We start from the raw sequence: 25,435 nt of genomic DNA, 5'->3' as shown, positions 1-25,435 counted from the left end.
CATCATATTCAGTGGTAAAGTGGGTAAGTGAGGCATAATGAAAAGCAATTATATCACAAATCTTTAATAATGAGCATTCAAACTTCAGGAATATATAGAACAATAGTCATAGTAAAACAGAAGCTTAGAAAGCATGTCAACCCACTTTCTATTTTGGTGACTTACCTCAACAAAGTTTTCTGTTTCATAATTAATTCTGGAATGTGCCTAAATAATGGACAGAAATATATTAGACAACTGTAAATGCTATAACCAATACAGTGAAACGTTAACCTAACCTACAATGGGCTAAATGCTTTGTTCAGACTTGTACAAGGAAAACTATGGCAGTGTTTCAGAGTAATGTTTAAGTGTGATAAGTTAGGCTAGGAGAATAACTTTAATTGCTTACTGTGTAAACCATTCCCAACTACTGGATGCAGGAGCATGGGAGCCACTGCAGAATGCAATTTAGCATTTCAGCAAATTCCAAACCTAGGCAAGCATTGACTTTTTCAAGGAATAAAGCCCGCAGATATGCGAATACCCAATAAGTTAATATAAATAAGGGAAGATACAGATTCTTGTAGTATAATATCAGTATCAAGGTGTGCCTTCACCCTCCTCCCCCCTTGCCGCGTCCTCATCCTGCACACAGCCTCCGAAGCCAGGCTGTGCAGGATGGGGGGCGGGGACCCTTGCGGCAAGGATCACAGCTCATCCAGCAATCTAGGCGGAGGAGCTGTGACCCCCCGCCAGGAGACCCCAGTGGCAGACCGCCGAGATTTCTCTGTTCACCACGGTGGAAGCAGCTCAGGCACAGGGGGCTTCCCGCGCTCTGCGCCCACCAGTGACAAAGGCCACGCTCACTAGAAGCGTGGCCCGAGCCAAGGGGGGCATGCCTCTTTGCCCCGGCAACACGGCGCTGGGCCGGCCATTGCCGGGGTAACCTGGAAGCGTCCTGGGCAGTTTAAAAGGCCGGCGCGGGAGCCGGCTGGTCTCTTCCTCCTGCGCTGTCTGGCCGCTCTCTCAGCCTGCCGCCACCGCTGTCGTGGGAGGTCCGGGTTGGGACCGGGCCTCTGCAGCCATCCACGCTGAGCACTCTGCAGGAGCCCCCCTCCTCAAAGGTCAGATCCCACAGCCAGGAGTCCTGCTGCTGTTCCTGGCAAGCTGGCCGCTGTGAGGGCCCCTGCCTGCTAATCGTTGCTGTCCCTGAAAAAGCTGGCCGCTGTGAGGGCCCCTGCTTGCTAATTGCTGCTGTCCCTGGAAAAGCTGGCCGCTGTGAGGGCCCCTGCCTGCTAATTGCTGCTGTCCCTGGAAAAGTTGGCCGCTGTGAGTGCCCCTGCCAAAGTCCCATTGAGTCCCCGTGAGCCTGATGTTGTCCCTATTAAGCTGTGTGAGAGCTGTATTGAGACCAGACTCCACAGCCATGGTACGGCTGAGTCCCCGTGACCCTGATGTTGTCCCTAGTAAGCTGTGTGGGAGCTGTGCTGAGGCCAGACTCCACAGCCAAAGTCCCACTGAGTCCCCGTGAGCCTGATGTTGTCCCTAGTAAGCTGTGTGGGAGCTGTGTTGAGACCAGACTCCACAGCCAAGGTCCCGCTGAGTCCCCGTGAGCCTGATATTGTCCCTAGTAAGCTGTGAAGGAGCTGTGCTGAGGCCAGACTCCACAGCCAAAGTCCTGCTGAGTCCCTGTGAGCCTGATGTTGTCCCTAGTAAGCTGTGTGGGAGCTGTGTTGAGACCAGACTCCACAGCCAAGGTCCCGATGAGTCCCCGTGAGCCTGATGTTGTCCCTAGCAAGCAGTGTGGGAGCTGTGCTGAGGCTGGACTCCACAGCCAAAGTCCCGTTGAGTCCCCGTGAGCCTGATGTTGCCCCTAGAAAGCTGTGTGGGGGTTGTGCTGAGGTCAGACCCCATCGCCAAGGTCCCGTTGAGTCCCCGTGAGCCTGCTTATCGTGGGTGTCCCTACAGGCCGCATGTCGCGGAGAGCCATGAACTGTCCTGATTGAGTGTCTTTCATGGTTCAATAAAGCTTTGTGTGTTCCCCATCTTCTTTGTGTGTTCTGTCCTGCCTACGCTTCTGTTACAGTCAGATTTTTTTCTTTTATGCGAGTATGAAAAGTTTCCAACCCATTCTGCCAAAATGAACCAAACTGATTATATTGCACATCTTTATAAGGAGAATTATGGCCTGAATATGCACCCATATCGCATTTAACATTAGAAGCAATTAACTGCTAAAACCAACTAACTGCTAAAACCAACGGCCATTACTCCATACTCATACTCCTTGACCTTTCTGCTGCCTTTGATACAGTCGACCACCCGCTCCTCCTCAGTAAACTCCACTCCATCGGCCTCCGTGACTCTGTTCTCTTCTGGTTCTAATCTTACCTTTCTCAGCGCACTTTCAGTGTCACATACAACTCCTCCTCCGCTCCTCTTCCCCTTTCTGTTGGGATACCCCAAGGTTCTGTTCTTGGGCCCCTCCTTTTCTCTCTCTATACCTCCTCCATGAGCCAACTTATAACCTCCCATGGCTTCCAATACCACCTCTATGCTGATGACACCCAGAGCTATCTCTCCACTCCCCAGCTCACCCCCTCAATCTCCTCACGTATCACAAATCTACTAAGCGACTTATCAGCATGGATGTCACATCACTACCTCAAACTCAATCTTTCAAAAACTGAGCTTGTAATATTTCCTCCTCCCCGATCTCCCACTTACGACTTTACCATTAAGATCAACAGCACAACCATTGGTCCTTCCCCTCATGCCAGGGTGCTAGGCATAATCCTAGACTCTGACCTCTCCTTTGGGCCCCAAATCCACTCACTGGCTAAATCTTGCCACCTCAACCTCTGGAACATTTCCAAAATCAGCCCCTTCCTGACCAATGACACCACAAAACAAACTTATTCATGTCTTGGTTATATCCTGCCTTGATTACTGCAACTCCCTCCTCACTGGTCTACCGTTACACAGGCTATCCCCCCTTCAGTCTATTATGAATGCTGCTGCTAGACTCATACACCTTACGAACCGATCAGTGTCTGCTGCCCCTCTCTAACAATCCCCTCACTGGCTTCCAATAACCCAACGTATAAAATTCAAAATACTAACCACAGCCTACAAAGCCATCCACAACACTGCCCCTACCTACACCACCGACCTCATCCACAGATATCGGCCAAATTGCCCACTCCGTTCCTCCCATGATATCTTCCTCTCTAGCTCCCTCATCACCTCTTCCCACACTCGCCTCCAGGACTTCTCAAGACTTCTCTTCCATCCTCTGGAACTCCCTACCACAGCATGTCCAGTCAGCCCCCACCCTGTCTGCCTTTAGGTGATCTTTGAAAACGCACTTCTTCAGGGAAGCCTACCCCACCTCCACCTAAGAACTGTACTTGAATCACCTCCACCAGATCATCCCTCGCAGCTGTCACCTTTTGTATCATCTCCCCCTTCCTTTAGATTGTAAGCTCCACGAGCAGGGCCCTTACATTCCTTCTGTACTGAAATGTATTGTAATTGTACTGTCTACCTTATATTGTAAAGTGCTGCGCAAACTGTTGCCGATATATAAATCCTGTATAATAATAATAATAAGACTTCATACTGAAATGAGGGCAGATACACCAATTACTAATGAAGATATGAAGACATTTCTATCGAGCTTTCCAAAGAAGCTTTCCCCAATACACTTTCTATAGCCAAAAAATAAGAAACAGGAAAGGGAAGTGAAATGTCACTGCTTAGCATAATGTCAAAATTAGGATATGGTAAAGGTTTGTTTAAGTTTGAATGGACTCAACATGTAAACAGTGACATATGCATGAAAATTTCTCGCTGCATTTTGTTCATATATTTTAAAGTAGTAAAAACACTCAGTTTACCATTATCTGGGGTTTGTGTAATCCACTGCATAAATATCTTTTGCATCGCCCAATGTCTCATTGGTCTGGTCTATGAAACCAAGGCTTATGATTTCTTTTTCTCTCTCCACTTGATGTTTCACCAATAAGATTGAAGCATTCAATACAGTTTTCAATTTAATGGTTGGTGTGAGAAACATCTACAGTGGAATGAAAAAGTCTATACACCCCTGTAAAAATGTCAGGCTTGCTATATGTAAAAAAAAAAATCAGACCAAGGTAAAATCACTTCTGACGTTTTTCCACCTTTAATGTGATCTAAACTCTGTGCAATTCAATTAAAAACAAACGTAACCTCCCTGGCGGTCTGATTATGTCAATATTTTTGAATGTCAAAGCGGTACATTGTTTTGCATGGAAATTTATTTTTTATATTGTAGGCCTGTAATTCTTAGGAATAACTCACTTAAATCTGTCCAAACAAGAGTCTAGTAAACATCCAGGGTATGATAAAGTTTGAAACACGAAATCAAATTATACGAAATAAATTATAATAAATAATTTAAAAAATAATACATTTAATTCAATTTAATTCAATAATGTAATCAAACCAAAAACAGTGAAATTTGTCCAAATAAGGGTGCAATATTACTAGACACTACATATTGGTTTAGTAAACATCCTGGGTAAGAAAAATTTTGAAACATGGGATTGCACAAAGTCTGACGTCACAGACTGTCGGGCGCAGAATCATCACTGTCGTCACTTTCAGTGTCCGATGACAAATTTCCCCACGAATCACTATCGCTCAATTCTGCAAGTGGTTCTAATTCACTATCATGGTTTTCTAGCTGGGCTAAAACCGCTTTTGACCTAAAAAGGGACATTTTTTGTATGCCATGGACGTTCTCAAGTTTCCAGGCAGAAAGAACGGTAAAAGTGCAGGCAGGGCGCAGCACAAAGCACTAGGGACAAACTGAGGTGAAATGGTTTGATACAGTAATGTAATCCTATTAGGTATCCAGCACTAGCCTGCTCTCACTATAATACCCCACCAAGTCACTTTAACCATCCTTCCCCTGAAGTACATACATAAATCAATTAATCATTAAGCACACTTGGTAACAGAAAACTCAATATTCGTGTATAAAGTCCCAAAATAAGTCCCAAAATCTTAGTGTATAAAGTCCCAAAATAGGAGTCCAAAAATCAAAATCAAAATAATTCCCAAAGAGGTTATCTCTAAATCAATACTTTCTTAAATCTTCGTATCTTCAAACCGCCTTTTTTTGGTGTACTCCAAAAATAAATCTTCATATACCTCAAAGAAAAAAACTCGACATAGTGCTTTATCCAAATAATATCCAAAATATAATAAAAATGCCACACGTGTTACATGCAAAAACACTCCCGTGCCACAGCAACCGTGAGAAAAAATACCTCTGCCTTACATGTTATTCACTGCACACAAATAACAGAAGTGCATAATTACCCTCAAGGTAGTAACACAAGCCATAGATGAGATTAATTCCAACCTATTTCCTTCAGCCTTTCCAACCACTTCCCATAGACCTCATAAACAGACCAGGGATCAGTGTATATAATAAATAATCACAGTACTTTAATATAGCAACTTACATTAAAATAAGAAGAGATCAGCTTCCACACACAAAGCGATTGATTCCACAATCGAGCCTCTCCTCAGTGGTGTTACAATATCCTCAGCATACCACTTCAGAGAAGGAATATGTAATTGGTAATAAGTTCCCCACTACCCATACACCTGTATGGAGGATTCCAGGGCATACACAGCCGCGTGTTCCAAGAACAAAAATGGCCGCCACAGCACTTCCGGAAGAGCGTCAGAACGTCACCACGTCACGTGCCCCGGACGCGTTTCGTCACATCCGGACTTTATCAACAGGGATACGGACGTGTCTCATCACTCTCCTTAAATACCATTGACCCAGGAGGTGAGGATACAGCCGCGGCCATTTTACAACCTGGAAGCCCGGACCTCCATACCCATACGGATAAGCTGCACCTAGACCAGCAGAGCACCGGAAAAAAACCATCCCATACTGGCCAACTTGTGCCCTCACATTATACCAATACAAATTTAATTGAAAAAACATCCCCCAAATTTTATATATATCAATAGTGGCCATTTCTCCCGGAGGGTGCCCCATGCATCAGATATTATAAAATCCCTAACATTCACAAAAAGGGGATGGAGATCAAATTTATCCTCCATCCTCCTACTTCACCCCCTATCGTATAAGACATGAAAAATAACATAATAAAATATTCGCATGATAAATCAATCTCCGCCCAATATACATACACATATTTTATACAATCTACTAAAAGTCCTTAAACACTATATTAGAGTACATGACGTAACCATATACCCTATTACAATCAGGTTTTCAAACAATCACTATTTTAACCCAAAATATTAAAATTAAAAAAAATTTAAAAAATAAAAAAATATATAAAAAAAGTGAAAAAATATATAAAAAATATAATAAAATAAAATTAACATAATAGAAAATAATAAATAATAAATAAAATTAAAAAAAAAAATTATTAAAATATTATACAACCCCTACAAACCTAAATATATATTCCCTCGAACAATGCAATTTACTGATCAGAGATAAAGCAATTGAGGTCTAACTCGATATTAAGACCCCTGGGTTTCAAAGTGTTCAGCCTATAAATCCAAAAAGTTTCATTTTTAGATATCTCCTGTACCCTATTACACCCCCTCCAGTGAGATTCCAAGACATCAATACCACAAAAATTCAAAAGGCTTGGATCTGAGTCATGAAACTCACGGAAATGTTTGGATACACTGTGTTCTTTCTTCCCTTTTTTCACATTTTCAACATGTTCTTTAAGCCTGATTTTTAAATCTCTTTTTGTTCTACCAACATATTGGATTTTACAAGGGCATTCTAGTACGTAGGTCACATATTTCATGTTACAAGTAATAAATTTATTAATTGTAAAGATCTCTCCCGTAACACATGATTTAAATGTTGTGATTTTCCTCTCTTTTATACCTGTGATTTTACAGATCTTACATTTTTTGCACGGAAAAAAACCTTGGAGCCCAAACATCCTTGGTTTACTAGGAGGGGAAATCACTCCCTTTACCAGCAGATTACGTAAATTCGCACTTTTTCTATAGATAAAGCGAGGTTTTTCCGGTAAGATATTTCCCAGAGTAGGATCTTTTTGCAATAGAGGCCAATGTTTCCTAATAATATTTTCCACTCCTTTGTACTGACAACTAAATTTGGAGATGAAAGCAAAGTCTACTCCCTTATTCCCCTCAACTCCATGATTTTTCTTAATTTCCTTTTTTTTCCCATCCCCTATATAATTCTGACTTACTTTGTATCTGATTTTTTCCAATTTCATAGGATCATATCCTTTAGACACAAAACTATTTTTTATCACCTCAGATATAATCGTCCAATCTTGAACAATTCCTCATAACACGTATAAACTGACCCTTTGGGATTCCCTGGATCCACAAAGGGTGATGGCAACTATTGGTAGGAATGAACCCGATTCCTATCGGTGTCCTTAAAGAAAGTTTTAAAACACAGTTTGTTTCCAAATTTAAACATATGCAAATCCAAAAAATTAACCCATTCCTTACTCCTATTTATCGAAAATCCTAATTCATATTTATTCATACGGATATGATCTAGGAAGATGTCAAATTCTGTATCGGTACCGTCCCAAACTACCAAGATGTCATCAATATATCGCCTCCACACTTTCAGGCCTCCCCAGTTTTTTCCAAAAAAAAAGTTTATGTACACTAGAGGGTGGTATTACATTGAGTGTTGTTTTATCATTAATAGTTATTTTTAAGTATAATTATTGAGAATGGAGGTGTTTAATTTTTTAGAATCAAGGACCATAAATATAGAGGAGGTTTTTTTCGGCCACAAGAGTAGCAAAAGATGAGAATTTAGAATTTTTAGTGAAAAGAGTACAATATGCTATGGAAAAGAAGATACAGTTATGGTGGGATATTCTAACCTTAGAAAAATATCTCACCGAGGGGATTATTCCCAGGAGATTGAGGTGGGATTTAGGACCCAATGATGGATTGGAAGACCCTGACTCTATGGTGGAATGGAAAAATTTCTTTCACAATTGTGAGAAACAATTGATGATTTTACTATTGGAGAGAAAAAAGAGGAAGTTGGGGTCAATTGAATCAAAATTGAGGGATTTTAAAAATAAAGTAGAAAACTTTAAAGATAGCAAAGAATATACTGATCTCTGTAGGACAGTGCAGGAACATCTTAATAAAAAGGATGCAGAGGTTAAGAAGAAGAAGCAGAAGAAGTTTATTAGAGATATGGAGGATTACCGTAATAACTCTATTTATAAAATCTCTGAGTCCTCCCATTTGGCCAAAAAAATATTGGCCAAACTGGGGGCGAATTTCGCCCCCATTGCTACGCCTTTCTGCTGGATGAAGAATTCTCCTTTATACCAAAAATAGTTGTTCCTCATACTAAAGTCCAATAGCTGTATAATCAGTTTCCTTTGTTTTCTATGGGGCTCAGAAAAGTTTTTTAAACCCCATTTGATGGCTTCCAAACCATCTACGTGTTTTATATTGGTATAAAGGGAATTAACATCAATGGTAGCCAACAAAGTATCTTCCGTAACCTCCATTCCCTCTAACAATTCTATTATATCTTGACTATCCTTAACAAATGAAGGCATCTGTTTAACAATATTCTGTAGAAAGAAATCCGCATATTGGCCTATCCTAGAATGCACTGAGCCAATGCCATTGATGATAGGTCTACCCGGAGGATTTGTGAGACTTTTGTGAATCTTTGGGAGGATATACATAAAAGGAATACGGCAAACCGATGGAACTAAAAACTGTGCTTCTTTTTCACTTAGAATATGATCATCCCTCGCCATTTTAATTATTTTTTTTAACGCCTTTCTATATTTTAAAGTCAGATTTTTGGGGATCTTACAGTATGTAGTGGAATCCTTCAATATATTACACATCTCCTCCTCATATTGCACTCTATCCATCATGACCACTCCACCCCCCTTATCCGCCGGTCTGATAACAATTTCCTTTCTCTTCTTCAAACTTCTTAAACCCTGATATGTTGCTTTTTCTTCCTTGGCCTTCTCATATTCTAATACATATAGGTCATCAATCGTCATACGTTTAAAAACCTCAATAAATTGGTTCCTAGAGTTTAAAGGATTAAAGGTCGATCTGTTCCTAAGATTGCTGTGAACAAACATCGGCCTACTCATACAGTTGGCTGCGGTAGTCGGGTCAGGGAGGGAAGAGAAATACTTTTTAATATTTAATTTCCTAATAAATTTATTAATATATATAAATGTTCCAAACTTATTCAGATTTCCTTTCGGCGCAAACTTTAAACCCTTATCCAGTAATTGAATCTCATTATCCGTAAAGTCCACAGAGCTCAAATTATAAATCCCCTCCCCTATACTTCTTTCCTTTTCCTTTTGTTTACGTTCTCCCCCTGTGGAGCACACTCCTCCATGCTTTGACATTGTATTGGGATTTCTTCCTCTCTGTTCTGTTGTGGGCCGTATTCTCCCTCTCTTCTGTAAGGGGGATTCCAATAACCCTGATTCCCCCACTGTTGGGGGTAATATGGTTCCCTCTGAGGGGGACCCGGGGGCCTGCCTCTTGGATTCCTCTGAAAAAAATTCCTCTGGGGCCCACCTCTCCCTCTAAAATTCCTGGGACTATTATAGTAACCATTATTCCACCCTGATAGCGGTTGAAACCGATTCTGGGTTGGAATATTATAGGACTGATAAGGCGAATTAGATGGTTTTGAATAATTATTATTCAAATTCCCGGATCCATGATTCTGTTCTGTTTTCCTAGGGGCAGATACTTTACTCTTTGTATTATTACCCGGGGGTGGCACCACTCCTTTTGTTCCCACCTCTCTCATTGAAACAGCAGGCGATGACATATTAGATTGGGGATTAGTGTCAACTATTCCCTGCCATTTATAAATAGAGTTATTACGGTAATCCTCCATATCTCTAATAAACTTCTTCTGCTTCTTCTTCTTAACCTCTGCATCCTTTTTATTAAGATGTTCCTGCACTGTCCTACAGAGATCAGTATATTCTTTGCTATCTTTAAAGTTTTCTACTTTATTTTTAAAATCCCTCAATTTTGATTCAATTGACCCCAACTTCCTCTTTTTTCTCTCCAATAGTAAAATCATCAATTGTTTCTCACAATTGTGAAAGAAATTTTTCCATTCCACCATAGAGTCAGGGTCTTCCAATCCATCATTGGGTCCTAAATCCCACCTCAATCTCCTGGGAATAATCCCCTCGGTGAGATATTTTTCTAAGGTTAGAATATCCCACCATAACTGTATCTTCTTTTCTATAGTATATTGTACTCTTTTCACTAAAAATTCTAAATTCTCATCTTTTGCTACTCTTGTGGCCAAAAAAACCTCCTCTATATTTATGGTCCTTGATTCTAAAAAATTAAACACCTCCATTCTCAATAATTATACTTAAAAATAACTATTAATGATAAAACAACACTCAATGTAATACCACCCTCTAGTGTACGTAAACTTTTTTTTTGGAAAAAACTGGGGAGGCCTGAAAGTGTGGAGGCGATATATTGATGACATCTTGGTAGTTTGGGACGGTACCGATACAGAATTTGACATCTTCCTAGATCATATCCGTATGAATAAATATGAATTAGGATTTTCGATAAATAGGAGTAAGGAATGGGTTAATTTTTTGGATTTGCATATGTTTAAATTTGGAAACAAACTGTGTTTTAAAACTTTCTTTAAGGACACCGATAGGAATCGGGTTCATTCCTACCAATAGTTGCCATCACCCTTTGTGGATCCAGGGAATCCCAAAGGGTCAGTTTATACGTGTTATGAGGAATTGTTCAAGATTGGACGATTATATCTTGCAATCTGAGGTGATAAAAAATAGTTTTGTGTCTAAAGGATATGATCCTATGAAATTGGAAAAAATCAGATACAAAGTAAGTCAGAATTATATAGGGGATGGGAAAAAAAAGGAAATTAAGAAAAATCATGGAGTTGAGGGGAATAAGGGAGTAGACTTTGCTTTCATCTCCAAATTTAGTTGTCAGTACAAAGGAGTGGAAAATATTATTAGGAAACATTGGCCTCTATTGCAAAAAGATCCTACTCTGGGAAATATCTTACCGGAAAAACCTCGCTTTATCTATAGAAAAAGTGAGAATTTACGTAATCTGCTGGTAAAGGGAGTGATTTCCCCTCCTAGTAAACCAAGGATGTTTGGGCTCCAAGGTTTTTTTCCGTGCAAAAAATGTAAGATCTGTAAAATCACAGGTATAAAAGAGAGGAAAATCACAACATTTAAATCATGTGTTACGGGAGAGATCTTTACAATTAACAAATTTATTACTTGTAACATGAAATATGTGACCTACGTACTAGAATGCCCTTGTAAAATCCAATATGTTGGTAGAACAAAAAGAGATTTAAAAATCAGGCTTAAAGAACATGTTGAAAATGTGAAAAAAGGGAAGAAAGAACACAGTGTATCCAAACATTTCCGTGAGTTTCATGACTCAGATCCAAGCCTTTTGAATTTTTGTGGTATTGATGTCTTGGAATCTCACTGGAGGGGGTGTAAGAGGGTACAGGAGATATCTAAAAATGAAACTTTTTGGATTTATAGGCTGAACACTTTGAAACCCAGGGGTCTTAATATCAAGTTAGACCTCAATTGCTTTATCTCTGATCAGTAAATTGCATTGTTAGAGGGAATATATATTTAGGTTTGTAGGGGTTGTATAATATTTTAATAATTTTTTTTTTTTAATTTTATTTATTATTTATTATTTTCTATTATGTTAATTTTATTTTATTATATATTTTTTCACATTTTTTTATATATTTTTTTATATATTTTTTTATTTTTTAAATTTTTTTTAATTTTAATATTTTGGGTTAAAATAGTGATTGTTTGAAAACCTGATTGTAATAGGGTATATGGTTACGTCATGTACTCTAATATAGTGTTTAAGGACTTTTAGTAGATTGTATAAAATATGTGTATGTATATTGGGCGGAGATTGATTTATCATGCGAATATTTTATTATGTTATTTTTCATGTCTTATACGATAGGGGGTGAAGTAGGAGGATGGAGGATAAATTTGATCTCCATCCCCTTTTTGTGAATGTTAGGGATTTTATAATATCTGATGCATGGGGCACCCTCCGGGAGAAATGGCCACTATTGATATATATAAAATTTGGGGGATGTTTTTTCAATTAAATTTGTATTGGTATAATGTGAGGGCACAAGTTGGCCAGTATGGGATGGTTTTTTTCTGGTGCTCTGCTGGTCTAGGTGCAGCTTATCCGTATGGGTATGGAGGTCCGGGCTTCCAGGTTGTAAAATGGCCGCGGCTGTATCCTCACCTCCTGGGTCAATGGTATTTAAGGAGAGTGATGAGACACGTCCGTATCCCTGTTGATAAAGTCCGGATGTGACGAAACGCGTCCGGGGCACGTGACGTGGTGACGTTCTGACGCTCTTCCGGAAGTGCTGTGGCGGCCATTTTTGTTCTTGGAACACGCGGCTGTGTATGCCCTGGAATCCTCCATACAGGTGTATGGGTAGTGGGGAACTTATTACCAATTACATATTCCTTCTCTGAAGTGGTATGCTGAGGATATTGTAACACCACTGAGGAGAGGCTCGATTGTGGAATCAATCGCTTTGTGTGTGGAAGCTGATCTCTTCTTATTTTAATGTAAGTTGCTATATTAAAGTACTGTGATTTATTATATACACTGATCCCTGGTCTGTTTATGAGGTCTATGGGAAGTGGTTGGAAAGGCTGAAGGAAAAAGGTTGGAATTAATCTCATCTATGGCTTGTGTTACTACCTTGAGGGTAATTATGCACTTCTGTTATTTGTGTGCAGTGAATAACATGTAAGGCAGAGGTATTTTTTCTCACGGTTGCTGTGGCACGGGAGTGTTTTTGCATGTAACACGTGTGGCACTTTTATTATATTTTGGATATTATTTGGATAAAGCACTATGTCGAGTTTTTTTCTTTGAGGTATATGAAGATTTATTTTTGGAGTACACCAAAAAAAGGCGGTTTGAAGATACGAAGATTTAAGAAAGTATTGATTTAGAGATAACCTCTTTGGGAATTATTTGGATTTTGATTTTTGGACTCCTATTTTGGGACTTTATACACTAAGATTTTGGGACTTATTTTGGGACTTTATACACGAATATTGAGTTTTCTGTTACCAAGTGTGCTTAATGATTAATTGATTTAAGTAATGTAATCCTAACAGATTACAATGTATTGTGTGTATGTCATGTTTTGTTTACTTTTTTAAATCTCCTGCCAGTTCCGCCCCCCTGTGTCATGGCACTCGCAGGGAAGGGACCCCAGAAGATGGATGCCAGCATCGGCCAAAGGACACAGTGGGAGGACATTGGGACAAGGTAAATTACACTACAGTACAATCCTGAGTGTGGCTTGGTGTTACTGATTTTGGTACTGAAAATTAACCCTGAGTGTGGCTTGGGGTTACTGGTTTTGGTATTGAAATTTAGCCCCCGAGCCACACTCGGGATTACCGCCAGGGAGGTTAAAGGGAAAAAAGAACCTTACAATAATGTGAGTGCACAATTATGCACACCCTTAAATGAATACTTGAATCACCTTTTTGATTTTATGACAGCATTTAGTCTTTTGGGGTAGGGGGTCTATCAGCATGGCACATCCTGGTAATCTTTGCTCACTCTTCCTTGCAAAAGTGCTCCAAATGTGTCAGATTGAGAGGGCATCTCCTGTGCACAGGTCACCCCACAGATTTTCAATTACATTTAGGTCTGGGCTCTGGCTGGGCCATTCAAAAACTTTGATCTTCTTCTGATGGTGAAGCCATTTTTTTATTGATTTGGTGGTATGCTTTCAGACATTGTTGTGCTGAAAGTCAAAATTCTGTTTCATAAGCTTTTTAGCAGAGGCCTGAAGGTTGTGTGCCAAAATTGAATGATATTTGGAACTGTTCAAAATCCCCTCCACTTGACTAAAACCCCAGAACCAGCTGAAGGAAAATAGCCTCAAAGCATAATGCTGCCACCACCATGCTTCATTGTGGGTATGGTGGGGTTTTTTTTTGGTGATATACAGTGTTGGTTTTGTGCCAAACATACTTTTTGGAATTATTGCCATAAAGTTCAATCTTGGTCTCATCAGACCAGAATACATATTCCCACATGCTTTCGGCAGACTGGATGTATGCTTTTGCAAAATGTACTGGGTTTGGATGTTTTTCTTAGTAAAAAAAAGGCTTCTGTCTTGCCACGCTACCCCACAGCCCAGACATACAAAGAATACTGGAGACTGTTGTCACATGTAGTTCACAACCAGTACCTGCCTGAAATTCCTGCAGCTCCTTTAATGTTGCTGTAGGCCTCTTGGCAGTCTCCTGGACCAGTTTTCTTCTTTTTTTTTATCATTTTTGGAGGAAAGTCCAGTTCTTGGTAATGTCACTGTTGCGCCATATTTTCCACTTGTTGTCACTTGTTAATTACCAGCCTTTACTGTGTTTCATAGTATATCTAATGCCTTGGAAATTTTTTGTACTTTATTCTGACTGATAGCTTCTTGCAATGGGATCCCTTTGATGCGTTGCAAGCTCTCTATGGACTATTGCTTTTGTTGCAAGAGTCAACTTAGTAAATGTCAGAAAAATCCCACTAAAACAGCTGAACTTGGCGTGTACTGACTACTATGTAATATCAGTTTGAATATGATTGGCTAATTCTGAACACAGCCAGATATGGACAATGACAACTATAATTTGGATCATACTTTGCAAATGTCATTCTCACTCCAAATCAGTCCCCCTCCCTTTTTTTTTGAATGGCATGTAGTGTGTATGCTGGAGGGACAAGGGCATCGGGCACAGCTGGATACACTTCATGGTTGTAAACCCAATTAGCTGATTCCATGATGTCTGTCAGACCCTTGCCTTGGCCTGAGCGTAAAGCTATAAATCAGTCTGTCACTGGACATGAAAGCATTCCAGAGTGGCAGTAAAACAGACATCCCACTTGAAACCACTTTTTCATACAATTTCATAAATCCCAGCAGGAACAAGGTACAATAAAACAAAGCATATATTCAGATTGGTCATTTTATTACAAGTCGCCTGATACCTTACACCCCTAGATAACATCTACCAGAGAGCAGAAAGCAATATCTCTTTAACCGTCACAGTTAGATATATCATATTTGATGTCTGGACGTTCAGAATATGGTTCTGCATATTAACCTGCCAATGGCTAGGCTGCTGCATGCACCCATGGAAGGTTATTGACCATGTTTTAAACTTGGGAGGGATTTGGGTCACAGCCTGGGTCTCCGCCTAAACCCCCTCCCCAAATGAGGTGATTGGCCCTTGGCTTCAGTAGACACCCCCTGCTGGGACACTATAAAACAGGCTGTCATGCCTGGACAGGAAGATGAAGAGATTCTCCCTTTTAACATCAGGAACCAACTTTGGGAGAAAAGGCACCCTTTTGTTCGGACACTTGAACGCTGCTTAAACCAGGATTTCTGCAAGTATTCTACCTTCTTAAACTTCTTTTCTTTCTTTATCTCTCTGTTCTGTTATTGCTCTCTCTATTTATTTATATATATATATATATATATATATATATATATATATATATATATATATATATATATTGGTTACATCTTTTCTGTAAATATTTTTTAGTAATAAATCCTATTTTCTGAAAAGTGTTGAATAGTTTCTAAAGCTCTTTAATGCAAACTAAGTATCCCCGTCTCTGAAGAGTTCTACTGTGTGTTTTAAAACCTCTGGATACATCTGTCTGCGGTGACAGTGTGTATACAGACGCTTATTTAAACATCATAGTGTTACTGCTAAGATTTGTGAGTTTCCTCCTTCACTGTAAAAAGACGGTAGTGGCAGTGTGAAGGGTTAATTGAGTAATTAACCTGACCCAGTAACAATCGCTCTCAGGCTGTTGGCACCTAGATTGGGGTCCAGTGAGCTGGAAAATCTTTGTGCAGGGTGCAGCTGAGAGTGGCATTGGTACGCAAGTGGCAGCGCGGTTTTAGATTGGCTAGTCCTTCGGTCACAAGTTGGTGAGAAGGACTGGGGTCTGATGCCGCGCCCGTCACAGAGGGTGCTTACACTTATTCAACCACATTTTTTTTTTCAACACAAAATAATAATTACAGTTTGTCTTTAATTGAAGTGTGCAGATTGTAGGTCATATTAAAGGTGGAAAAAATCTGAAGTGATTTATCTTGGTCTGATTATTTTACTTCTCAAAACCCCGGCATTTTTACAGGGTGTGTAGACTTTTTCTTTCCACTGTAAGTACTGACACTTATAATCGTGAGATGTTGTGCACATCAAAGAAAGTAAGGAACCTACATGATGTGATTGTAGAAATACATTCCCTACATTACAAGCAGGGACACAAAAGGGTTGCCAAAATTACCATATCACATAAAAAAAAAAAAGAGTGGGGTCATTATACAGTATAAAAAATAACCAGTAAAAAAAGAAAAATCAGGCATTGTCCTCCATATATATTCCAGGGCATATATTTTAATTTTGATTAAAGTGTACATTTAAGGATGGACACTGCTTTTATGGGACATTTAGAGACATATAAATTATAGGTATGAGATATCTGGCACGTGTTTACAATGTTGTCTCAATTTCCTAGATTTTTTTTTCTTGTTCTGCCTGTGACCCTACACATAGTGTATTTTCATTTAGCATTTGACTAACTCAGAAGAAGACATACTTTCAAAGGCAAGCTTATGCAAAGGTACGCTAATTAGTCTGTGTTAGTCTGTGAGGCTTATAGATGAAGTTTAGGCTGCCATACACTTTAGAAAATGATCAAATCATACAGGCAAGTGCTAACCGCCTTAAGTGCATGCTCATGGCTAAGTTCTGCATATTAAGTTGACTTGGGGAAACAACAGCACTCTGGGTAGATTTTCTCATCTATCCATTTAAATGTTCCAACAACAGATGGCTAGCAAATGCAGAAGCCACAGACACATAGACATGAGATACCATCCTGCCACAAACTACTGTCATCTTGTGTATGAGTAGCTGGGATAAACAGCACACATTGAGACAAATTATTATACATAGAGGGGATTTATGATACAAATATCAGACAATAACAGCAGAAAATAAATACAGCATAAATGTTACAGATGTGCAGGTCCAAACTGTATATCATTAAAAAGGGAAAGCTGTACCTCAATTTTAACTTGAGCTTTTTTAGACAGTTCAAGAAACTCAACTTCAGTAACAAAGGCTAAAGGAGAAAAGTGTAAAGGGTAAAATGAACATCAGAAAAATAATTACACAGTGAGATTAAAACCACAGTGTATCTTATCATAGAACCAAAAACAAATATATTGGTTTAAATCTAAACCATGGAGTTTGCATGTTCCCCCTGTGCCTGCGCGGGTTTCCTCTGGGTACTCTGGTTTCCTCCCACACTCCAAAGACATGCTGGTAGCTTAATTAGCTCTTGTATAAACTGGCCCTAGTATGTATGAATGTGAGTTACGCCCCATTCACACTTGAGTGATTTGTAGCTCGAAGCTCTAAAACACTTGTTATTCTCAATGAAGATGGTTTATACCTCCACTCCAAGTCGCCCGAAGCAAAAGTCTAAAGCTCAAAGAAGTTCTGGTGCCCTTTTGTCACTAACATAGAGTAGATTTGCACATTTTGTGCGTTTTTCTACTGAAGTGAAAAAAAAAAATAGTAATATGTAAATAAATAAAATTAATATATAAATGTAAAATAAATACAATAAATATGAATAAAAATAATCCTAAATAAATAAAATAAATGAATAAAATATAATAATAATAAAAAATAACTCCTAACCTAAACCCCCTAAGGCTACTTTCACACTGATCCACAGCAAAAACACCTAAAAACTGCATAGGCGTTTTTATCGCATTTTTTTAAAGGACACGTGACTTAAAACTGCACCAAAGACACTTCTCAGAGGCGTTTTTCCTTGATTTCAATGGAGAGAGGCATTTTTGGGACTTTTTTTTAACTTCCCAAACACCCCAAAGATGCTGCAAGCAGGAGTTTTTACACCGCACCGCAAGCACAGCGCCTCAGTGTGAAAACATACATAGATATACATTCACATACATAGAGTAGCTGTTTTCTTCGTGTGCTTTATTTAACGCAAAAACGCTTGAAAAACTCCTCAGTGTAAAAGTAACTTAACCCTTAAAAATAAATACATTATTATTATGAATAATAATAATATTAATAAAATTATAATAAACACCCTAATATAAAATAAATAATACTTATTATTGTTATTCATAATTTATTTAATATATTTTTTCAAGGTTAAGGTTAGGGGTTAATTATTTTATTTATTATTACATATTGTTAATTTATTTTATTTATAACTATTTTTATTTATTTGTGTATTTATTTTACATTTATAAATGTATTTATTAGTATTATTATTAACACTCTAACAAAAAAAATAAAAAAATAAGAAGACAGTAAATAAAATATTAACCCCTAACCCTAACCTTAACTCTAACCCCTTACCCTAACAAAAAAAAGATAATAAATGAATAATAAAAAAAAGAAATAAAAGCTGATGGAAAAAGCTAATAAACCTGAAAAACCTAGCAACAAATAATGCAACAAATGATATTTTTCTATACTGGCTAATAAAAAAAATGCCACAGCTCAAAAACGCCTGAGAAACGCTGCATGAAAACGTACATACACACACAAAAATTGCGCGGAAAAAAACGCACTAAAAACACTTAAAGAGACACTACGCTGAAGCATGAATCCAGCCTTAGGGACTGGATTGTAAGCTTCTTGAGGGCAGGGGCTGTTGTGAATGTGCAATATATATGCAGAGCACTGTGTAAATTGATGGCGCTATATAAGAATCTATAATAATAATAACAATAAAAATATAAAAAGCTATACATGCTTTGTTTCAGTCATTAAGCTTTAATAACTTACTAGCATCTTTAGACCAAAGTATCTATAATATGCAGCGTAAACTATGAGAGAGTCCAAAAGATAAATATGGCTAGAGTGCTAACAGGTATATGGCATTAAACAAAAATTAGATGTACACTTTACATTTTAAAATGCACACATTTTTTTTTCATGTTTTTGCACATGCTTTTACACATTTTTCAGGCAAAAAAGGTACCATCTGTATTAGAATGCATGTTAATGCATGAATTGTGTGTTCCCATCTAGTCCTATTCATCTCTATGGCCCTTGTATTTTTCTCAAAATTCAGTAGACATTGCTGATACTTAAAAATCCCATGGAAATGCATAAATATATACAGGGAAATTCAATACAGTCCTGACCTAAGGTGGTACAGGTGATGCGGCAATTGTTTTTCCCAAGTGACACTGCATAAAACCTAATGTGACAGGGAGGCCACACAGGCTCCCTGAGGCATGGGCGGGGTCACCATTGACCCCCTCAAACTCCACCCTTGGATTCACTATCTTTGTGTTATGATATAATAAACAATGTTTGTTTAAAACATATGCATACTAAAAAAAAAAACAATTTAACAAGATCTTTATATTCTTTTGCAATTTTATACATTTTATTCCATTTACATCTGATCACAGTAAGATTGGCAGATTAGATGCCAGTGAAGAGCAAGGCTGGAATTCTACTTACTTCTATTTACCGAACAAAGATGGTCTTCTGAAGTTGGTAAATATATTATCTGAGATGAATAACTATCCAAAAAAGTCATGTGTTTTGTAATTTCTGCTTCTAAGTCTTCAAAAACTTTACTATTAAAGGGTACTTTCTTTACAAATTCTTTGTTAATCATTTCAAGTGAAAGGTTAGTGGCAGAAAATAATTCTCTAGGTAGATGTTCTTCCATAAAAGGATTTTCCGGCCAGTTTTTCTAATCAGACACAAAAATTAATACAATTAGATGTTAAAATCTAGTCAATAACTTACATTTTATACAGTAAAGTTTGCATTATGAATTCATAATTCACACAGAATATTACCTATGGACAATCTCTAATAATGCTAAAGCCTAAAGGTTTTTTTTTATACCTTAAAGTGGTTGTAATCCCTCATATATATCCAGTGAAGTGACTGGCCTCAACAAACCCTGAAACAAACCCTCCTACATAAGCTGTACCTGTTTATCTCTGGCCATCTTTCCTCTACATTTATTCAAAGTGCAGAATTAACACAGGATCTCTCAGCTCTGAAAAGCAGGGGCAGAGAGCTGAAGTTACATTGGTGAGGAGAGCTCTGAGAGCTAATTGGAGGGGAGGGACACACCCCCTCCACACAGCACACAGGAACAGAGCTGAGGCTGTCAGTCACAGGCTGTGCCCTCCCCTGTCATCCTTTTTCTCTTGGTGTCAGGAAAACTCATCAGAAGTGACTCATGCTTATAGTAGAGGAACAAGCCAGTGGACAGACATGACACTTAGTGCTATGGATTGAGACAAGTGCACACTATAGAGAGATATGGTTTGTACATATTTCATGTCTGAGGTTTATAACCACTTTAATGAATCCTATGTATTAGGGAAAAAAAAAACCTTATGTGTCACAGGATCCCCCCTCACCTCCCTTATACTTACCTGAGCTTGATCACGAACCAGCGCTGTGCATGAGAGTAATGTATCTCTCTCTCACTGGGGAGATTGACAGCAGCGGAAGCTATTGGCTCCCGCTGCCATCAATCAAATCCTGTGATGAGGGAGCAGGGGCAGGGCCTGAGCTGCCCTATCTGTGTCAATAGATACAGACAGGGTGGCTTAGGAGTGAGCTTGCACGAGTACCCACATAGAAAGCGGCCATGATCGCTGGCAGGAGACCCTAGAAGAGAAGGATTGGGGCTGCTCTGTGCAAAGCTATTGAGAGTGCACACAAAGCCATTGCACAGAGCAGGGAAGTATGATATGTTTGTTATGTTATTACAAAAAAAAAAATTAAACCTTTAAAATCACTTAAAAAAGCTATGAATGTATGACAAAATTTACATATGCATACTCTATATAGTTTTAAAAAAAGCCACAAAATGTGTTTCTCACTTTAAGGCAATAACAATACGACAAAAAAAATCTCCCAAATACTTATCTATTTATGAATAAAATAACTGAAAAAAAAACAGGAAGAACAGAAGAGTTGTTGGAAATGAGCCAGTTAAAGAGAAAGATTGCAGTGAATCCAGCCAGTTTGTTTCATGTTACGGTTCACTGAATTTGCTTCATTGTCACAGGTAATGGTTAAATAGTTCAAAGAATCACTTTTTAGTTCACTTCTGGCACTGGCAAAGCACAAAGTGGTCCTCCCAATGAGTTCTCTGCTTTCTAGGGCTCTCCTTAACCACTTGCCTACTCTGCACTTTTACCCCCTTCCTGCCCAGGCCAATTTTCAGCTTTCAGCACTGTTGCACTTTGAATGACAATTGCACGGTCATGCAACATTATAACCATATGAAATTTTTCTCACACAAATAGAGCTTTCTTTTGGTGGTATTTAATCACCACGGGGGTTATTATATTTTGCACTGTAAATGGAAAAAGAGCAAAAATAAAAAAGTTTTCTTTGTTTCTATTATAAAATTTTGCAAACAGGTAATTTTTCTCCTTCACTGATGTGCATTGACGAGGCTGCACTTATAGGCAGCACTGATGGGCACTGGTGAGGTGGCACTGATAGGTAGCACTGATGAGGTGGCGCTGGTGGGCATTGATGACGAGGCACTGATATACAGAAATGATGGGCACTGATAGGCAGTACTGATGGACGGCACTGACTGATAGCACTGACTGGAGGCACTGACGGGTGGCACTGCTGGGCACTGACGGGTAACACTGCTGGCCAGCACTGATGGATGGCACTGCTGAGTGGCACTGCTGGGTGACACTGCTGGGCGGCACTGATAATCAGGGCACTGTGACAGCGTGAGGAAAGTGCAGCCGATAACCGGCAACTGTATTTACATTGTGATCTGCTGTCATTGGACACAGCTAATCACATGGTAAAAGGCCGCTGTGATTGGCCTTTTACCTTATCACCGACAGCGCCGAGCTGGACAACCACGCTGTAGCCGTCTTTTGGCTATAGCGTGGTTGGGAAGCGGTTAAGATATACCAGTGTATTAATTAAGATTCTTGCACAATTATAATGGAGCAGGACATTGTTAGAAGTGGCATGCACCATATTAATTAAGCAGATAGTTAATTCAACTGCAGATTTGTCAGGTGGCAAAATTCATTAGCTTAGCAACAGGTGTTCAAGATTAGGTGCCATTGATTAGAATGTCCATAGGGTGTATGCAGATGCAGGCTGTCTTATTTAAATCCCAGAAATGTAGGGTGTGTGTTCTGTTTGCTACAGACGTGCGTTGTGTCATCATGCCAAGATCAAAAGAGCACTTTAAGGCCCTCAGAGAGAAAGTGGTCTATGGCTATGAGTCCGATTTAAAAATCACCAAATAATTCAAATACATCATTCCACTTTTAGGGAAAAAAAATCTACAAGCAGTGTATATTTAATATGACAGCTAATTTCTTCAGGAATGGTTTGCCTAGCAAAATTGGCCCAATAGCTGACCGTTTGATGCTAAAAGAAGTCTCCAAAAATCCTAAAATTTAATTGTGGGATCTGAAACTTTTGCAACAGTTGGTGTGAAAGTACATGCACCTACAATCAGAAAGAGATTGCAATTCTGATTTAACCTACATAGGATTTGTGCTAGAAGAATCCAAACCAGGAATAGGTCTTTCAACAGAATTATCTAAAGCACAATAGCAAATCCACCAAGGAATGGTTCTAAAAGATGAAATGGAGGGTCATACATTTGCTTAGTGAAAATCCAGATGAAATGTTGTTATTGCATTTTAAACAAACAACTCAAGCAAGAAAACCCACACACATATTTCAACTGAAGAAGGCCTCATGCACACAGGAATATTTTTTCTAACTTTCCTAGAAGTCAGCTGTGTTTTTGCTGAGAAAAAAACACCTGACACTTTTAAAAGTGTTCATTTCATTGGCCAGAATAGGTAATTTATTCTGGCCATTGAAATAAATTAATGCTCAAGAGCTAAATGCGCCTAGTGTTAACAAACATTCTTTCTGCCCAAACTCTGCTCCTCCCCAGACACACTGGCATAGGTCTTTTTTCCTGCCTCTAAATGCTGCTAAAAGTCTATGTGTGCATGAGCACATGAGCTAACTTACAGGGGGCTTTAGAGGCAGGAAAAGGCCTAATGCCCCTAGGAGCAGCTACAAACTCATCAAGTGTGCATGAAGCTGACATTTTGCACACAGGAGTAGTCAAAAGTTTCACCAAGTTACAATTAGAGACTAGCGGGCAGATTTTCAAAATGCCTACTAGAAGTTAATTCCTCTAAAAAGGGCAATACTATCTTTTGAGGCTTAAGCTGGCCATAGATAGGTAGAAAAGAAGAAAATACTTAGTAAAAGAAAGTTTGTTTGTTCTTCTCATCATTAGTAGGTCAAATTGATGTTTGTTTTCAACTGCAGTGAGGAGAAAATTCAAAAGGAACAGGATGGAAAATTTTCCCGAACAACTTTCTAACAGTGTATGTGGTTTTCATTCAGTAAAGTCCATTTATCCAGAAATCAAATGTTAAAAGCACACAAAATCTTTGAACGACATTTGAATGTTCTGAGAATGTTTTGGGAATTTTCGTACAAATTTTCCTAAGACATGTTCTAAGAATTTTCATTTAAAATTCTATCCATCTATGGCCAGTATAAGAGCGTACACAGTCCACAGTACACCATTACATCTGTTGATATTTTATATAATTATTGATTGAAAAAAGGCAAAATGTCTGGGTTTTATAAAAGTATATCACCTTTATCTGTAGGCATTACTTGAATTAAGATCTACAGTTGTGGCCAAAATTATTCAACCCCCAATGCTGTAAAGGGGTTTAGGGACTATAGTGTACATTTGGAATTGTATTCAGAATCAAATCCTACAAGGACGTTGTAACTACCCAAATGCAACTAAAATGACATCAATTGTTTATGTAATACAGTAGTAAATGGTTCTTATGTGGTTTCTTCATTGCCACAATTATTCAACCCCTTAAAGACTACCACTCTGAAGAACAGAGGTTCATACAGGTGCTTTCCATCAGGTATTGAAAACACCTGTGGATGTCACCGAGCAGCAATCAAGCATAATAAGCACCAATTAGGCAGCTTTAAAATGACTGTGATACTCAGCTCCTTCTAGACATTTACTGGTGTGGTTACAAACATGGTGAAGGCAAGAGAATGGTCCAGGAAGACAAGAGAAGAGGTGATTTCTCTTCACAGGAAGGGCAATGGCTATAAGAAGATTGCAAAGATGTTAAACATACCAAGAGACACCTTAGGAAGCATCATTCGCAAATTCAAGGCAAAGGGCACTGTTGAAACGCTACCTGGTCGTGGCAGAAAGAAGATGCTGACTTCGACTGCTGTGCGCTACCTGAAGCGTAGAGTGGAGAGAAGTCCCCGTGTGACTGCTGAGGAACTGAGAAAAGATTTGTCAGATGTGGGTACAGAAGTTTCAGCCCAGACAATAAGACGCACACTGCGTAATGAAGGCCTCCGTGCCAGAACTCCCAGGCGTACCCCCTTGCTGTCTCCAAAGAATAAGAAGAGTCGACTGCAGTATGCCAAAAGCCATGTGGACAAACCACAAAAGTTGTGGGATAGTGTTCTGTGGACTGATGAAACAAAATTAGAACTGTTTGGGCCCATGGATCAACGCTATGTTTGGAGGAGGAAGAACAAGGCCTATGATGAAAAGAACACCTTGCCTACTGTGAAGCATGGTGGAGGGTCAATCATGCTTTGGGGCTGTTTTGCTTCTGCAGGTACAGGGAAGCTTCAGCGTGTGCAAGGTACCATGAATTCTCTTCAGTACCAGGAGATATTGGATGGAAACGTGATGCAGTCCGTCACACACCTGAGGCTTGGGAGACGTTGGACCTTTCAACAGGACAATGATCCCAAGCATACCTCCAAGTCCACTAGAGCATGGTTGCAGAGGAAAGGCTGGAACATTTTGGAGTGGCCATCGCAGTCACCAGACTTAAATCCGATTGAGAACCTCTGGTGGGACTTAAAGAAAGCAGTTGCAGTGCGCAAGCCTAAGAATGTGACTGAACTGGAGGCCTTTGCCCATGAAGAATGGGCGAAGATACCCGTAGATCGCTGCAAGACACTTGTGTCAAGCTATGCTTCACGTTTAAAAGCTGTTATAACTGTAAAAGGATGCTGTACTAAGTACTAAGATTGAATGTCACTTGGGGGTTGAATAAAACTGATAATGCTGTGAGCACAGAAAAGACATTTGTGGTTATTTCATTATAACTGTTATGTTATATTTG

General features: G+C 39.1%; 1 protein-coding gene across 1 annotated transcript in view; it reads right to left on the bottom strand.

Annotated features, from left to right (window-relative positions):
- The window catches only part of FAM227B (family with sequence similarity 227 member B), a 526,050-nt gene that overhangs the window by 437,073 nt on the left and 63,542 nt on the right, over positions 1-25,435 (bottom strand). Inside the window, exons 3-5 of the mRNA XM_089670312.1 lie at positions 19,713-19,950; positions 17,255-17,313; positions 166-207 (exon numbers count right to left, since the gene is read on the bottom strand). Coding sequence (XP_089526438.1) covers positions 166-207; positions 17,255-17,313; positions 19,713-19,950 — 339 coding nt within the window. The remainder of the gene's footprint in view (positions 1-165; positions 208-17,254; positions 17,314-19,712; positions 19,951-25,435) is intronic.

This window comes from Staurois parvus, unplaced genomic scaffold (assembly GCF_062004578.1).
Source record: "Staurois parvus isolate SC_StPar_1 unplaced genomic scaffold, SC_StPar_1.0 ptg000089l, whole genome shotgun sequence".
Lineage (NCBI taxonomy): Eukaryota > Metazoa > Chordata > Amphibia > Anura > Ranidae > Staurois > Staurois parvus.
The sequence above is the reverse complement of the archived record's forward strand: the minus strand, read 5'-3'. Positions and strand labels throughout refer to the sequence as shown.